We start from the raw sequence: 18,373 nt of genomic DNA, 5'->3' as shown, positions 1-18,373 counted from the left end.
CCGCCCCCCCCCCCCCCCCCCCCAAAAAAAAATCACATACTCTAATATTTCGTTAGGCCACCTTTAGCTTTGATTACGGCACGCATTTGCTGTGGCATCATCTCAATAAGCTTATGCAATGTCACAGCAAATATTTCCATCCAGAGTTGCATTTATTGCTCACCCCGATGTAGTGATGATGGGAGAGGTGGACCACTAAACTCTTCTCTGGCACATCCCAAAGATTCTCAATGGGGTTAAGGTCTGAACTTGGTGGCCAATCCATGTGAAACCATCTTGCCATCTTGGAATATTCCCATGCCATCAGGAAAGGAAAAAAAATCCATTCATGGAAAAAACCTGGTCATTCATTATATTCAGGGAGGCAGCTGACCTAATTTTTTTGGAACATAATGTTTCTAAACCTAGTCCTGACCAACTGAATCAACCCCAGATCATAAAACTAAATCCAGGTGGTGACCTTTTGTGGCCAGACAGCATATAATGGAATGGATGATAGGTCTTTAATGCTTCTTTTTATTGAAACTTAAAAAACCTTTGTTTAAATAAGCTTTTTTTAAATAAAAAATAAGCTTTATTAGAGTGGTACTGACATCTTTTTCTAACAAAAAAAAATACATAACAGTCTTTTCACTGCTGTTCTGGGAATTTTTCCACTCTTTATGCAGAATGTTGCCGGCTGAGAAATATTCTTAGGTTGTTGTCATTATGCACTGTATGTTTGACATCTTTTTACAGATTTTCACTGAATCAGAATAACTAAATTCAGCAAATAAACAGTAAGTGACCTTTAAAGTTGAATGCTGAAGTTTGTTTTCATGGAGGCTGTAGACTTTTTAACTAATTTTGGCAAATAAACAGCAGCTGCCCTTTAAAGTTTACAGGTATAGGTCACGTTGAAGTCTGTTCTGCATGAAGGCTGCTGACTTCTTACTTAGCTAGGTTGACTAGAGGGGACCAAAGTCTTAAGATATGACTATAATTAGATTGTAGAATGACTGATGGCTGAAGGTGGGAATCCCTAGTTGTGTCCCTAGTTTTCTAGAACACCAGGAGGACCCAAGTTTTAGGATATGACTATAATTATATTGTAGAAAGACTGATGGCCGAAGGTGGGAATCCCTAGTTGTGTCCCTAGTTTTCTAGAACACCAGGAGGACCCAAGTTTTAGGATATGACTATAATTATATTGTAGAAAGACTGATGGCCGAAGGTGGGAATCCCTAGTTGTGTCTATAGTTTCCCAGAACACCAGGAGGACCCAAGTCTTAGGATATGACTACAATAATATTGTAGAACAACTGATGGCTAAATGTGAGAATCCCTAGTTATGTCTATAGTTTCCCAGAACACCATGGGGAGCCAAGTTTTGGTACATGACTAGAATCAGATTGTAGAATGACTGATGGCCAAAAGTTGGGAATCCCTAGTTGGGGGCTCTAGTTTTCCAGAACACCAGGGGGACCCAAGTCTTATGATATGACTATAATTTGATTGTAGAATGACTGATGGCTGAAGGTTTGAATCCTCAGTTGTGTCCCTAGTTTTCCAGAACACCAGGTTATCAGAAAGTTTTGGACTGTACACAGCAGGGTGATCTTAAGAAATCAAGAATTGTCAAGGTGAAAAAAAGACAGACACTCTGTATGAGTTTTTTTTCTTCTTCATTTTAGGTACATGTATCATAAGTAATGTGTAAGTGCAACACTTCCAGGACTTAACCTCTCGCAGAGATCACAGTACCCTACTGACAATGCATTACTATGCGCTTCTCTCCAGAAGGACCACCAGCTTTATTCAAACCTTTCCCAGGGTCAACATCTACTTTCTGGATGAAATGCCAGCTATGAGATGACACAGTCATGTAAATCCTAGTCAAATATCTGACACAGATCAGCCCCTGCTGTATACTCTCACCTTGACAGTTGCTGCAAAGTTACAATGTATACTTTGAGGAAATGTTTCCTTATGCCTACGGCAGACACAAAGTCACTTTGTCTAGGCTGAGGAACTCAAGAACTGATTTTTACATAAAAACAGGTGGAGTTTTTATGCATAAATGATACGGTTACTGTATATTGTGGCATATCAGAAATGTATTCATGTAGAAAAGGTCCTTTTAAAACGCAAAAACTTTCCACTTCGTGTCTCCTGAGCATTAAATATTTATTGACATTGGACCTAGATGACTGGGTAGACGTTATATATTCACCATCAGAGGATCCTAGAAGTTTTTTTATGCTGACAGTACTTGTTTAGCAGCCAGGTTTGAAATCCTGACGTTTAATCTCATTCATAGTAAATGGAGCATTGATGTTTGCTGAAGGTGATATGCCATCTGTGCCCTGCAAAAGCATTTAGCTCCAATTAGTTAATATAAGAATTACTTAAACTGTATTTCCACTTTTGCAGTCAAAAGCCCCTCTATATATTTGTTGTGTGTTCATTTGTTCTTCTTTATGCTGTGTGAATGGGAACAATCCCCTCCTAACATTACAAAGAAGGAGAATCAACTAGAAATGTTAACCCTTAAGAAGCCAAGAAACCCATGGGCTGAACGAAAATAATAGTGAACATTCCTCCATCAACACTATGAGTGTGTCGATCCAGGAATCCCCACGTTTCTTTAGTATTCTGACAGCGGCTGCCGGCCACTGTCAGAATACCCGAACTGAGCCAGCAGCGTTCATACAAAGATTTTCCGACTGGCTCCTTCGATTAGCTGATCAAGGGATGCTGGCCGAACGGGTGGCAACAGCGGCACACACTGTGCATATTTTGGCCGGTTCCTCAAGCCCAAATATCAAGATTCTTTCAAATATCTTTTTGTGGTTTTCTTTAAAAATTGAAAAAATTAAAAGCGAACTACATGAAACTAAATGCTACATAATAAACGGAGGGAGAAAAGTCAGAGAAACAGGCCGACTTTTTCACAGCTGACAATAAAAAAAACTAAGAAGGTAACTTTATTTTTAAAATGACTCCACATAGCAGATGGCGAGGAAGAACAACGTGCAAATGAGTCACAAAGCTCTGCTAGATCATCACATCAGACAAGAGAAACTCAGCTGCAAATTCATCACGGACGGAAAAAAAAGCAATTAAAAACTTTTACACAAGACTGAATCTTCTTCCATCTCCAGAGCTCAGAGGCTATTGACTGATCACCCCAGGAATTGTATATCTCAGCTCAGGCCCTCCGAGAGCTCAGATGGGGCTTGGGCCAGCTCATGCTGCATGGCCTTCCTAATTGTCTTGGAGTAGAGGTAAAAATGTTAACTGGTTGAAGACCAACCTTCATGTTCAATCACTGCAGGTCCTCATACCTACCAACCCCCCCTCATTTGGAGGGACTGCCCCTCATTTGGAGATACTGCCATTCATTTAGAGGGACTGTCCCTCATATGGAACCAAATCCCTCTGTCATGCTTTCTTCCACAATTGTCCCCATGTACAGATATCTATTGGAAGGTTCTTGTTAAATACCAAGAGTGTTATTCTGCACTAAAACCTTTATCTCATCTCTTAAAGGGTATATATGGTCAAAAACTAAAAATAAATATGCATCTATATTGTATTTGCATAGATTCTACCCCACTCCTAATAACCATATCCATCTAGAAGTTTGTAAACTTACTTATTGAAGATGCTCATAGGATGTACTTCCACAATGCACTGACACCATTTTACTCAAGTGAACAATGTAACATTATCATTGGTTGCTGGAAGCAATGCATGATGGGATATGTAGCCTTGATAAATCAAGATTGCACCACATCAAGCATCATGGAAGGAGACACAAAGCACACTGGGAATCCAGGAAGTTGTTGGAAGTGATGGGCAGACGGAAAGCAGCACTCACTACATAAAAGGGATTTTTTCCAAGTAAGCTTTGATAACATTGCTTTGATATAAAAAACAACTCTAATATGTATTCTTATTACAATGCTGATGTTATAACAGGTTTAATGCTAATTTTATCATAGTAGATGGGTCCATGCTTATCATTTCTTATGTTCCTAGTACATCTATACAACCAGAACCCCTGCTTTGCAGCACAGACACAACCTAATATTAATTCCAATCTGCATGCAGCTATTTCTGGCTTGTTCGCCGTCATCGGTTCAGTGAATGTAAACAATGCCTTCAATGGAGTAGGGCTTGGGAAGCTAGGAGAAAGTATAACCACGTAATGGTGATGTGGACTGAAAGGAAACAAAAACCCCTCCATTGAACCGGTGCAAAGTATGGTAGAGTCTTTTTTAAAAATCACCAGCTACACACACCCCAACCATTCCTGGGCCTCAGGTGGTCATTATACTAGGGACACCCCTGATTGTACCTCACCACCATTACCAACTGTCATGCGACATTAAATTAATTCATTAGAATCTCGATGGGATTAATGGAGAGCCTAAAGTTGACCATATAATGTACGTTACAGTCTGATTGTCCCTTTTGGAATTAAGAAAAGATATGTAGGGTCTGTTCGATTGGTTACAAACTAAATGGATGGCCACTTTGGATCTCTCAATGTCTTTAAAATAGTACATGGTTCCATTCCATTTCCGCAGGGTGAATGGTACCTTGTTCTTTGCCTGGCAATGCTTGTATTTTACTTTATAATGGCGGAAGCTTACTAAAACCCATTTAACAATATTGCTAGAGACTTCCTTTTTTTTTGATAGAGTTCATTTTTTCACGGAATACAGTATGAGAATAGCCTCTTATGAAATGCTTCCGCGTGAAGTCTAAAAACCCTTCCTACTTGCTGTATACAAGCATATATTGGGCACAATTATGACAAATAATGGAATTTAGCAATACAACGTATTATTAAACAGCCGGCACTAGGCATGTCCGTGACAGCACATTATCTAATATAGAACTATTGGATAAATGTCCATTTCTGCCAAACATACTCTTGACAATGGTATTTGGGAAGTAGCCAGCCTAAACCAAAACTCCCTTCCAACTCGCTTGAAAACACCAACCATTTTCCCACTTTCCCTCAAGAATGCACATAAGACTTGTATGGAGTTCAAAGGTCACAGCAGCCACTTATATAATTAAATATCAAAATGAAATATATAAATAACTATATAAACACTCAATGGATTTCCTGGTCTTTGAAGGCACATAATGCAACAAAAAGCCACCCATAACTTGAGTCTGCGACCCCAGATAACTAACTTAAAGGACGCCACACCTAGGACGGGTCCCCAACTGTTATTCCAATAAACCAGCCAACCAGACCACCTTCAGGGAGCCCAAACTGCCAAAACCACTGCAGTGATGAGAGACGCAAAGGATCCAGTACCAGGACAAAAACAATGGGGTGGGTGGGAATCCCTCGGCTGTCTGCAACTTCCACTGGAAAAATTCCTCCACATGGACCACATGGACCACCCTTTATAAAGTCCCTTCCTACCTGACTTTTGTCCAATCCGGTAAGTGACCCCTCCTATAAGCCTCTCTCTGAACTAAACGTTAACACTTTGTGCTTAGCTCCCCTTATTCCACTGTGATGCTGTCCCTGCGCTCAATTATTTTCCTTCCTTGTGCTCCAGGCTAGCCTTTCATCTAGCTCTCATTTGAAAAAATAACAACAGCAATCCCGAAAAAAAGGGGATCTAGAGATCAAAAGCTAATCAGAATTTTTTATAGAAGTGTCAGATCCGAGGATCTGCAAAAAGCTAAAGTTTTAAGTAGTTAATATCCACCATCTATGCCATCACTGCATGTTAATTAGAAAATAAACACAAAAGAAAATTTTTTTTGGAAGATCTTGATTGCTCACCGTGATGATAAGACCTTTCTCCTGGAAGTAGTTGACCAGCGGTACAGCATTCTGCTTGAAGTTCATTAATCTTCTCTGGATTGCCTTAAGGTTATCGTCTGGACGCCCCTGCTGCTCTGCTCGCTTTAGTAATCGCTCCTTTAGCTTGTGGTTGGCGCAGGCCAAAAATACCACTAGATCCGGCGTGCAAATCTACATGTAAATGGAAAAATAAATGGGAATATAATTTAAAAAAATGAAAGCAGACTTAAACAATAAAATACACTTTTTTTGCCTTTATGACTTGGCATGCCTTTCTCCAGAGAAAAAAAAAACATTCCCCTTGCCGCTGCCCTGTAAGTGTTGACTGCTTGCTTATGTTTAGGGGACCTATGTAAAGGACTTTTTCTTACCAGAACCCCGCTTCCACAGGTTCCAAGAGCAGCACCCACAGCCTCTTTTACCCCAGGCTCCAGTGGCTGGAGGCACGCTTATGTCATCATGTACAATGCAGGGTCCATAGCATTGCATTATATCTGGGGATGCCGACAGACAGTTCATAAGCAGGTGTGGAGGGGAGATGAGTGCCGACTGCTGAAGGAGTAGGGATCAGGCCAGTAAGAGACCTTTACAAAGCACGCCTAGACATAAACAAGCAGTTAACCCTTTTAGTGTGGGGGTAGCCCCACTGCAAGGTGAGTTTTTTAAATTTCCCTGGAGAGGAGTCTTAAATACAATAAAAAGTTACAGGTACATATCAGTCAAAACTGAAATGGAAGGGCAATCTACTCAGGCACTGCTGTAGCACACCAATTTCTGTACTACCACTTATCAGTAATTTGGGAACTCCTGCTGGTGCTGCAGGAAAAGAATGCCCAAACACATTTATCTCCTGTACAGAAAGCCTTGTGTACAAAAATGGGCAGAAGTAGAAAGTTTCTCATAGCCACTAAGGAATGGAGGTTTGAATATAATTGGTGTTACAGGAAGCAGACAGAGGGAAAGTTATACAGTATGGGTTTTTGGGAAATACACTTCCAATGTTAAATGCTTTTTGGGTTCTGCTTGCAGGAGATCAAATAAAACCTAAATTAAACAGAGTGAACCATCTGACATTAATACAGCTGCAGTGGTTGCTAGCACACCACAGTACAAATCTATGACGAAGTCGCGCAAAGACGTAACGTACGTAGGGCTCAGCATTTGACGTCACTCTTCTCAGCTGAGCCGGACGGATAGGAGTCCCTTTACACCCATAGATTTGTACTGTGGTGTCCATTGGATATTTGTTTTATGCCTTTTGTCACCTGTGACATTGTGAGTACCTGCTTTTATTTATTAAATTGCATTTGTTTGAACGATACACACCATGTCCTCTTTATATTTTATTTCCCTTTGAAATGATGTTATTTGCAAGCTGAGGAGGTCACCTGGTCTTCAGTCATATGGGCTTCCCTCCCCTGTTTAGAAGGGAAACACGCTTTTAGACCTAGTTCTGTGGGTCTATCTCCCCAAGTGAGCACTATTCCAATTTTGCTTTCACTGGGTGGAGGTGAAGGTCTGTCAGGATTCTGTAGCAACTGCTTACTTGGAAGTTTGGATCTATCAAGTGGTGGATTATCCCCTGCATTTATTTGCATGATTTTAATTGCTGCACATTGAACTTTGTGTTTTTCACTTTGTTCACATACTTTCATGTTTTGATATTCTCTTATGTATATATTTTTAAAGCATATACTCATATATTTCATTGTTCATCACATATTTCACTGAATTGTACTTATTTAGCTTGGCACATGACTGTCTTACAACCTTTTAGATATTTGTATTTATTTTGAGTGCCTAGTAGCTTTTATTTGTATTTATTTATTGGCGCTGATCACTAATTGTTTTTTTTGTGTTGAAGCATTGGTCACTTCCATGAGGATCATGGGGCCATGGCGATCAACGGGTATACATTGACACTTGACTTCACTCTCTCCAGACCCTCCAGGCCAGCAGAAACCATGTGATCAATGCAATTGCCATGTTTCTGGGCACCTGGAATCCTATAAATACTTGTTTTTGCAGTTGTGAGCCACAGCAGCACCTACAATATATGCTGCACAGCAATGTTGTAGCTGAGAGCACCTCAGTAGAAGTAGTTGATGGAAGACTCAGAGTCATAATACAATGTGCACTATATATGACCAAAATTATTTGGACAGCCTTCCAAATTATTGAGTTGGGTGTTTCCAGGGAAGGCTAATGTACTACAGCAAACAAAGGCATTTGAGAAAATTGTGAGCTTTCAACCTTGTGGCAACAGATTGGGAAAGGCCATTTTCTGTTCCAAGAGGACTATACCCCACAAAACTAGCTCCATAAAAGACATGCTATGATGGGTTTGGCGAGGAGGGACTCAAGACCTCTAGAACTCCTTTGAGATTGCAACTGCAGAATTGCAATGCCAGTTCTCATCACTAGTTTCTGACCTCACAAATGCACTTTAGGCTGAATAGAAACAAATTCCCACAGACACTCCAAAATCCTGTATAAAGCCTTCCTGAAAAATTGGAGGCTGTAAAGAAGGAACCAGCTCCATGCTAATGCTTTATATATACTTTAAGTGGCATATTGTTTAATTGGACCGTATGTATTGCGGCATTCCTTGCATGACAGTACATAATGCTGGTTATTTCAGACCCAAAAGGTTCCATCGTGATGGATACGATGTGCTTTGGTCTTTTGGAGTCCACTTATGGCATTTAAAGTGACCCAATTATCTCTCGGATCTACCAGGACACCTTTAAATCAGGAATTAATGATGCTTTATTATCACAGAGTGCTGCCTGGGGGATGCTGTGTGTTTTTTAACCTCTCTGCTGTGTACTCTGTGTGCGAGAATACCATCCTGCATTCCAGACGGTTTATTGTTTCGCCACAGTATCCAAGCTGTAAATCTTATTCGTGCACAAAGAACCTCTTGGCCTAAATACTCCGTGAGCATGAAATAGGTTTCAAAATCCACTTCTATAAATCCACTTTTATACAGAGGACGTCTCAAACTGTGGGCACCAGAAAACTGATATCAGACAGGTTGGAGAAAAGCACATAGCGAGAATGGGATCATTACAATAACATTATACAGGTTTTGAATGATTCATACTTCTCTGCAGGAAATATTATATCTCCCAATGTTCTAGGACAGGAAAGAGGGATTATATGTTCGCCAACATTTAAAGCTGAACTCTAGGCAAACAGCTTATCCCTTGGCAGATAAAACATATCCATCTTATCTGTGTATTTAGCTATGTACAGTTCTGCTGGACAACTTGCCCTATCTGGCAAGCCAGGAGACCTAATTTTTATCTGCTGTAGTTAAATAACACTTACGGGTCCTGTCCCTCCCTTAGTCTGTAACTGGACAGTGAAAGGAGGAACTGCAAACTGCCAATCCAGCCTCAAGTACTCTCATCACAATACATATTTCAAGCTGCAGGGATTGTAGACCACATACACGATTTCGCTCATTAAACCCTGATGTAGGGCGCGGATGTCAATGCATTAGCTACTTGAATGTCCCCTGACCCTAATGGAATACAGTTGTATGTGCATTATTTTAATTGGTGTGGTGTGTCAATGTCTACGTGTTCACTGTCAAGCCAAGAATACTGTGAAGTTCTACATCAATGTGTCAATGTCTAGTGTTCACTGTCAAGCCAAGAATACTCAGGAGATCCTTTGAATTTCGGAAGTTGCCTACCATTTAGCCAGATCACCCATATTCACATTAAAGTGACACTAGATCCTTAAATCATCTCTGAATTCATGCTAACACTGTCCTTGCTTCTGGAGGGGGGCTACTTTTGTTCCCCATGGTCCCTGCGTGTGTTGTAAACTAGTCACCGCTCCGAACTCGCCCCCGGGATGGACTACAATCTCACATTTAGTTTACTAATTTGTATTGAGATTGTAGTCTATCACGGCAGTGAGCTTGGAATGGTGACTACTTTACAACACACACAGGGACCATGGGGAACAAAAGTAGCCACCCTCCAGAAGGAAGGACAGTGTCAGCACCAATTCAGAGATGATTTGAGGATCTACAGCAGAGTGATACACAAATAACATACATTTCTGTTAATAGTTAGGGTACTTGAATGTATTTTTAAGATTTAACTCCTGAATTTAGTGTCACTTTAATTACTGTCTGTTGGATGAGAAACACCAAGAGAATTGCTACACGGGTCCAGCGCTTTCTTTCCACACTTTGAGCATCATCTCTCTGTCACTCTTCTCTTCTCTGTCAGATTTCTGGTCCCCCTTCTGGGCTCAGTGCTTTGATCCACCGGCCGCTACAAGCCCCTACGTTATTAGCATATTCTTTAGTGACACAAGAGCAAGCGGTAGAAACCACAACAAGATGGCGGACCAGGAGATTGTCTTCTGTGCAAGTAATACTTTATTTTGAAGACCGATTTTAGTGACAGAGTCACTTTCAAAGCAGTTCTTAAACTCCAGACAAGCAACGGTTCCTTGGCTGAGAGATGCATTATGGGAAAATTATGTCACCCGCCTGCTGCAGGCAAAAGCCTTCAGTATCTGTTCCAGCAGTTATTGCTCTGACATTATATTTGTAATATATTATAACATTGTATATTTGTAGCACGTGCCAAAGTGAGAGGCAACAGCAGGGGGCTGATCTGTGCAATATGTGATAACACGGACATCTCTGAGCCAGCATCTTAGTCCTGGAAGTAGATGCTGATCCTGGATGATGCCTAAGGAAAGATGGCTTCATCCTTGTGGATGATGAAGCAGATGAAGGCATTGTCAGAAGCAGCACTGTAATCTCTATGAGAGGTAAAGTATGCATGCAAATGTTACTGTTACACAGCACTTAGCATGCATGCAGTTAACATGAAATAGATATCTGGTGTTAGGTCTTGTTAGGTTTTAAGCAAGCCTTCACTAACCACTGTAGCTGCAGAGACAGTGGAACAACTCATCCTCAAACTTCTCAAGAGAAGCAGTAAACTTATTCTAGTCAGATAAATACTTTGCTTTCCTCCCTTACTGTGCGTTGATCTGTGGTAACTGAGATTAGAAGGCCGGCAAAGCCATTGCTGGGAGGGGAATCAACAGCAGGTACTGAGATTAAGTCATTGTGAACATTTTTCTGCTGTAAATTTTGAGAATTAATTACTTCACAATGCCTGCATCCACATAGGTCAGTGAGGTCATTGGGGGCATGTTTTCAAAATTATTGATTGCTTAAGGATGTGGCTGTGGATATGTGGAGCAAGATGGATGACAATGCCATCATTTTCATTATATGATGCAGTGATTTTTACTGTTAGAGTTCTGTAACTAGCTTCCATAAATGATATCCATTTATTGAAAAATACATTTACCAATCTCACACATGCAGTGACACTATGAGGACTAACATATAAGATTCTCTGCATGATTCACATTTCTGCATGCAAAGAAGGGAACAACTGCAAATATTTAGTGACCTCCCATGATAATTTTAGCCCTTTGAGGGCCAGGGAGATGCTGAAATATTATTTCCAATTTCCCAGAATGCCCTTGTTGATCTGTCTCCGCACAGATTGGAAATGACTTCAGTGATCCTTAAGATTCCAAGCACATTCCCAGAATGCAAAGACAAAAAAAAAAAGATGCTTGGCACTGGCTGGCTGGCAGGAATAAGATTCTGTAAAACCAATTATTGGCAGAAAAGTGAGATCGGCATGCTAAATGCAGACAGCACCCCTTGTGCTGTGCCGCAATGACGATTATGAGCTGGCACAGTGCAAGCAGGGCCGCTTGGTGCTTCCCTGTCATTTGCTACTAGCTACAAGTTCTAGTGTCTGCCCGGAGTCAGGATTTGTGTTCCGCATTAAATTACCCCTCATAATAAAACCATTAACTGCTAAGCCTATTTCCTACCATGCTGTTTCATAACAAGTCATTGTTTGTTCATTATTCACAAACAGATGTTTTTGTTGGGCTGATTCTAAATGAAAGCACATAAAAATCAACTTCATGGATGGCAGGATTTTTTTTAGAGCAAGGCAAATGTATTCATATGGAGCAATGCAATGCCTTCCCTGTGGTAAATTATGAAAGTTGTCACTATACTGCGCCTTTATGTTAGGGCATTTGATATCTGCTAAAATTATAATCATCATTACCATTATTTATTAATGAGGTAAAAGGAAAAATGACTCAGGACCACCCCTCCTACTACCAGCATGCCTCAGTTTGGGAGCAAGCAGTACTAAGAGGGTGAGCAAAAACACAGGTGTGGGATCAATGTCCCTCAATGGACTTAATACAAAAATCTTAATTTTCTTTCTTGTCCATTGAGGGACAGAAACAAAGAAACTGGGGACTGCCTGCAGCTCAAGAGCCACCTGAAAAACGAGTGAGGCCACAACCTTTGCCTCATAAGAAGAACATGAAAGCAAGACCAGGTGGAATTTAGCACTGGGACATAATACATAGTGCCAGAAATAAGCAAAATACTCAACAATTAAGAAGGAAAGTCTGACAGGGGTGGGAAAATCCTGATCCAAAGACCATAAGTTTTAAAACTGGTCTACCTGATTCAACCAGAAGAGTGGAACTAAAACAAATTCTCTACAGGGATACACTGGAGACACTGACCAGAGTCACTGCTGTGGGCAAAAAAAAAAGCTTGAACCATGGTAAGAAGAAGGCACACCCCTGTAAGAACTGGACCTGGATAGAAGGATCTAAGAATTATATTTTGGTAGGAGGAAAGCAGAGCCGACCCAAGTAAGAAGTAGGTCCTGGGTCTCAACTCATTTGATCCCATTGTAGATCAAGAAAAATAGGGGTCCATGCATTAAATGACTGTCAGGGCAGACATACCTCACCAAGGTGTAGCCTACCAATGAGAACCCTAGATTGAACTTAGGACAGCATTACCTCCAAGGTTTGTAACATTGATTCCTGAAAACATATGAAGAACCAAGGTTCAATACCATGGAGTCATCATGGTCATATGGGGTAAGGTAGATGGGAAAACTCCAATACAAGCATTAATCTGGGGAAAGGAAGGTAGATCTCTTACCCACATTTTAGCAAGGAAAAAGGAAAACTTGTTAGAGCTGAGGACAAAGCTAAACTCTCGCCTATCTACAAGAAAGGAAATAGGAACAAACACCCCCAAGATGAAGCCCTAAGGGAAACTTTGCTAAAAAATCCTGTCTATCCTTGAACCTCAAAAGGGTCAAAGGTTTAGAGATGCTCCTGGCTCCCCAGATCCAATTAAGACTATGAAGTGACAGTCAGGAGTCTTATCAGAAAGGTGAAGATCATGTGTCTGGGTTAGACCAGAGTTAAGATCACTAGGAAGTCTTTCCCCTCATGTCTGTGACGTAAATGAGGAAATAAGACCTGAACCAGAGTGTGCAGATCTCAAGGCAAACATCTGAGTATTTCCTGCTATTGTCAGAGGGTTCTTGCACCAGGAAGCGAGCCTGTTTAGCATGCAGGTGACCCAGGGGAACAAGGGGCCCCTATCTGTCCTTCACCTGCAACACTGGTCTTGGAATACACTCAGATTTGTGGACTGCTCCCTCATGTCCAGAAGCAACCAGTTTGGGAGACCTGACCTGAGGAATACCGTGCCCAAAATGAGCACAGTGAACAGGGCTAGAACACATGATTCCATCCAATCAGGATCCAAACTACCTTTCTTGTCATAGCAAGATTATCTGTTCTTCCTTTAAGATACAGACATACCAACACCATGAGAGAGTCCAGCTGGTTATTAATTCTATGAGGAGGGAGGAACGACAGTTTCTGGATTTCCACGATGTTGGTCAGGAAACAACAATTCTCCAATGGGTTATCCTTCCTGAAGGTATGAATTAAAAGACCTCTCCAATCCCAGAATTGTAAGTCTGACAAAGGCAGGTAAGCAACTGACTCTGCATGGAAAGGCATGGGAGTGTGCTTGAGCCTCTGTGGCCAGAACCAGCAAAAAACTGGGTGAATTTGGCCAGAAAATCCTTTATGACACTAGCAAAGACCCTGGCAAACAAGCCAGGGGACTCTGCCTCACTGGGCAAAGCCAAGAAGGACTCCAGTGACAAGATAGATCCTAAAAAATAGGGTAACAGGGTTGCAGATTCCAGAAGTCATTGCCTTCAGAAGGAACTATTAGGGGATTGTGTGTTGTAGTCACCCGTTAGAGTGGCACTGCCACCTTTGTGTCTATAAACAGATATAATATATCACATGGCAGTAAGGCAGCTAAGCTCAGAGTACAAGGCAAGATCTCAGGTACTTACATACTCACAAGATCCAGACCGGTAGCGGGTGAGGGTTAGATGGCTTGAGGTGACCAAGCTCACTGTAGACAGGCAGTAGGAATGGACTGGAGATTAGAATTCCACACAGCACTTTGCAATGCAGTAGTGAGGAAATGTTTTTTCAATGCTGAATGGTGGAAAAGAGCGTGGAGTGTCCATTTGACATTCCACCCAGAGGATTACACCAGCCCTTAACCCTACGGGAATTTTATAGGTGCCCAGCAATCCAAACAATGTAGTAAGCTCCCGAATACTCAGCCTGAACAGCATACAGAGTGAGTATTCATGGACAGGGCAAGTGCTGAGGCAATGCCAATGGCTCTAGATTGCGAAATGCTCAATGGCTAACTTGTTACCAGAATGGGGTCTGGAAAGTGCATTATGCAGAACCTGGGGCCCTAAGGTCACTTCCAATTTAGTCTCACAATGTCCCATCCAGAAGAGTTCAGTCACTACACTCCAAAAGTCAAGCTGGAGATAGATTGTGCCAGATAGCTGCATTTGTAGAGATCAGCTTTAGCAGCAATCTAAGGAAGAATCTTGATTGGAAAAGAAAAATTAAAAAGGAAAAAAAAACTTGAGAAAATGCCAACAAAAAATAGGTTAGACTTTTCCCAACAGAGCTGAAGAAAAGCAGTTATCTTCCTAGAACACTAGCAAAAAGCTGAGGCATGCTTCTAGTGGAGTTATCCTGGGCTGGCCTACAGTTTTTTTGTTTGCAAGTTTTGAGTCCTGGGTTTTAACGACACCTTCTGGGGTCAGCAAAACCCAAAAGGTGAAGACTTCTTGTGCTTCTTAAAAGACAGGAAATAAATAAACGTTAATGCTATAACACACCTCATGTTCCGTTGTCAGTGGGTCACAGGCTAATGATGTATGACTGGTCATGTGGTCTCTGTTAATTAGGAAAATCAAAGTCCAGGCATATAATAGGCTCTGTACCGGAATCTTAGACTTCAGCATACACCACATAACCAAGAAGTTGGTACTGGTCATGTGACCTGCCTCCAAGGAGAGACTGGAGCGGTGGTTTCTTCACAAAACTTTTTTTTTTTCCTAAAGGTTTTAATTGCTCACTTATGTTCCCATTTCCTTTTCTCAAGTTTTAGTATCTTGTAGGTAAAGGCTACAGAAAATACAGTTAACTTGCTCATGGCTTATGAGTGTAATGCGCAAGCCCACCACATTCCTTTTTGTTGGCAACCTGGTGACCTGGGAACGACCACCTAGTATTGCAGGAGAGAGATTCCCCAACACACCCCACTATTGGCTGGGTCCTAAGAGCAACAAAGTCAGCTCTTCTCAGGCATTTTTGCCTTTCAGTACAATACGGGATTTACCATAAGCCACACATAGGTCCAGTTTTAGACACTTTAAAGAATTAGATTCACTGTCAACCTGTTAAACAAGATCCTACAAAACCCTTAAGGATTCGACTATGTGCGGTGTACTAGTCCAGTGCTTTAGGGAATTACATCCACAAACTGCTTATTACCTGTTACTAAATAATGCAGGACAATACGCCAGCTCAAACCACTGGAAGCCTATCATAAGGGGAAGATTAATCTTACATCTCCTTGTCGGTACAGCAGTCAGGGGCGTATCTAGCACGAGGCAAACAAGGCGTTTGCCTCGGGCGGCATTTTCCAGGGGGGCGGCCGGTGAGCAGAGGGGACCGTGAGCGGGACAGCTTCGCCTTCCGACATGAGGTAAATGCTCGGACCGTATCTCAGGGTTCTGATGAGGAAGCCGCAGCCGTTGTCAGCGAACAGCTTCCTCATCAGACCTTGAGATACTGTGTATGTGCTGTTTACTGTCAGTGTGTGTCAGCACGGGACGGTCACTCATCCCAATCGTTGGGGGGGTGCCCAAATCTAGTCTTGCCTAGGGCAGCACAAAACCTAAATACACCACTGACAGCAGTTACCAGAGCTGTATTGGAGATGCTGCAAATTTCTTCCTGCAGAGAAACTTCAGGCAGCAACAAAGCCAAAGACAATGAGAGGATTAGAACGGTGCTTACTTGGTCCTCAAAGGACAGTGCTTGAGCCACGTCGCGAGGAAAGCCGTCTATAACAATCCCCTCAGAGTCAGGAATCTGCATTAATTTCTGCTTTATTTCAGTAATTGTTGTCTCCTAGGAGGCAAAAAGGGCAAAAGAGACATTAATTGCTGGTGTTGTTAATCAGTTAAGGTTAAGTGAATTGCAGAAGTGAAGTTGCACTACCTGTGGTGCTAATTCCCCTGTGGTTATTATCTTGGCGATTAGGCTCCATTTTCTGTTGCTGCTTGTGTTGTGAATCTTTTTCCTCAACAGCTCGCCCACCGATATGTATTCAAAGCCGTAACGCTCCGCTATTTTCAAGCTCTGAGTCCCTTTCCCGCTGCCAGGCCCACCTAGGGGTAAAGAAAAATAAAAAAAATAGCAACCAATTAGCCACACAAAATAGCAGACAATTAACTAGGAAAACAGCATCTGCTGCTAAAATAGTCCCCTAGCAAACTGACAAATAATAATTATCTACTGCAAGCAAAACTTAACACTAAACTCCAAGCAGATATCAAAGACATACATTAATGCAGCTACGTATTCATTAATAATTAAAGCAGAACTCTGGGCAAAACTGTGCTTAACCCATGCAGTGGGACTTCCCTCGTATTGCAAGGGTTAAGTGCTTGTTTTTCGTCTAATAAAATGTTATACTCACCCAAACCGCAGAGTCTTCGGGAAGGTTGATTGAAGCCAACTTTGCAAATGCCCTGTAAAAACTCAATGCCCACAAAGCTCTTATACAACCTGAAGACCCAAGGGGCAAATGTTTTTAAAACATTTCTTGATGCCCATAGGAGTCAATCAAAATCCTTGTTTCAAATCCAAATCTGCATTGCAGGAATGACAGTAATTAATTGGTTGCTTTGGGCACCACAAAATGTGATTTTAGTACACAAAGCTTGACTTGCACAAAGCTCTTCTACAAGCTGAAGCGCAAATGTACAAGCAACGAAAATCAAATACCAGCGCCTTCAACTGCAGAATGGCCAGCTCTAATAATGATGGATACACTGTAGAGGCAGCTCCCAAAAGGTCACATAGACCGCCAATCTGAGAAACAAAGAACGAAGAACATTGCACCCACAATACACTGATCCAGGGCTGTACTGGCTCCAATCCAATAAAAATAATAAATGCCACAGTTTGTCTTTTATGAAGAATTCTGCATTCATTATTTTTTTTTCTAAAAGGTGGAATTTCCTTTTAAAGAATGGAGCAGAGAAGCGGATTCTGCTTGAAGGGACTTGTTTATATTTGGTTTACATTTGACACAAGAGTCTTACTTGTCAAGTTCACATTTTTTTTGATTGGCGTCATATACAGTTCATGTTTTACATTACATAATTTATGCCAGCATGATTTTGATTTAAATGAATACGTGACGCAATTAGAGCGCTGCACTATTTTATCATTACTGTTGTTGTGTTACAGCTGTTCACTTTGGGTTTTATATTAAAGTGTTCTCAAGAGAAGCATAGGATTCATTGGTTTCTCATTAAAAAAAAACAAAAAAAACTTTCCTGCCCCCATAGCCATAGCCATATAATATTTGCATTGGGCCAATTAGCCCAATTTAGCTGGAATCCTGGTTTACACAAACTGGTTCGCTCAGCTCCATTAAACATACAATTCATCAAAAATTCAAAGTGCGGCTAAGTCTTCCGAGACATATGACTGATGCCGCTCTAAACACCAGTCATATTGAATTTTTGTGACAGGCTTGAAGTAATTTCATCAAATATTTAAATGGAGCTGGAGTCATGTGGCTACTGCTGTGCAGCCTTCTATATACGTCTTAATCAACTTCAGCCATATTCATAAAACCCGAAAAAAGTGGAGACAATCTGACTCCAGTAATAATTCTTCTGCTGCATGTCAGAGGATGAAGGCAAGTATATGGCTGGTTGCAGGGTCATTCCTACCATGAGGCTTGGGGAGAGTCTTCTGAGGAACCCTTTAGATGCAGACTACAATGAGATTCCACCTCAATTATGATGATCTACAGATGGCTTTATTCCCTGTGGACACTTACAAAACTGTGCAGGGGGAATGATCAGGATCCCTGCACTGTTACCAATGGCAAGGAGAAGGCCTACGCCTACTTTTCAGCTTATGGATAATGCCTCGCCTTTCTATACATGGAGGCTCAAAGTGATGGTAATGTCAAAAGGTTATTGAGTCATTTCAAATGCTGATGAAATCACTTAC

General features: G+C 41.4%; 1 protein-coding gene across 2 annotated transcripts in view; it reads right to left on the bottom strand.

Moving 5' to 3' along the window:
• The window catches only part of AK5 (adenylate kinase 5), a 139,792-nt gene that overhangs the window by 108,227 nt on the left and 13,192 nt on the right, over positions 1-18,373 (bottom strand). For both annotated transcript variants that reach the window (XM_018559883.1, XM_018559882.1), the window contains exons 4-6: positions 16,340-16,509; positions 16,136-16,249; positions 5,801-5,992 (exon numbers count right to left, since the gene is read on the bottom strand). In XM_018559883.1, the coding sequence (XP_018415385.1) occupies positions 5,801-5,992; positions 16,136-16,249; positions 16,340-16,509 (476 nt within the window). The remainder of the gene's footprint in view (positions 1-5,800; positions 5,993-16,135; positions 16,250-16,339; positions 16,510-18,373) is intronic.

Source organism: Nanorana parkeri, unplaced genomic scaffold, assembly GCF_000935625.1.
Source record: "Nanorana parkeri isolate BGI_ZX_2015 unplaced genomic scaffold, ASM93562v1 scaffold418, whole genome shotgun sequence".
NCBI classification, from domain to species: Eukaryota; Metazoa; Chordata; class Amphibia; order Anura; family Dicroglossidae; genus Nanorana; species Nanorana parkeri.
This window is presented reverse-complemented; position numbering and strand designations above follow the sequence as displayed.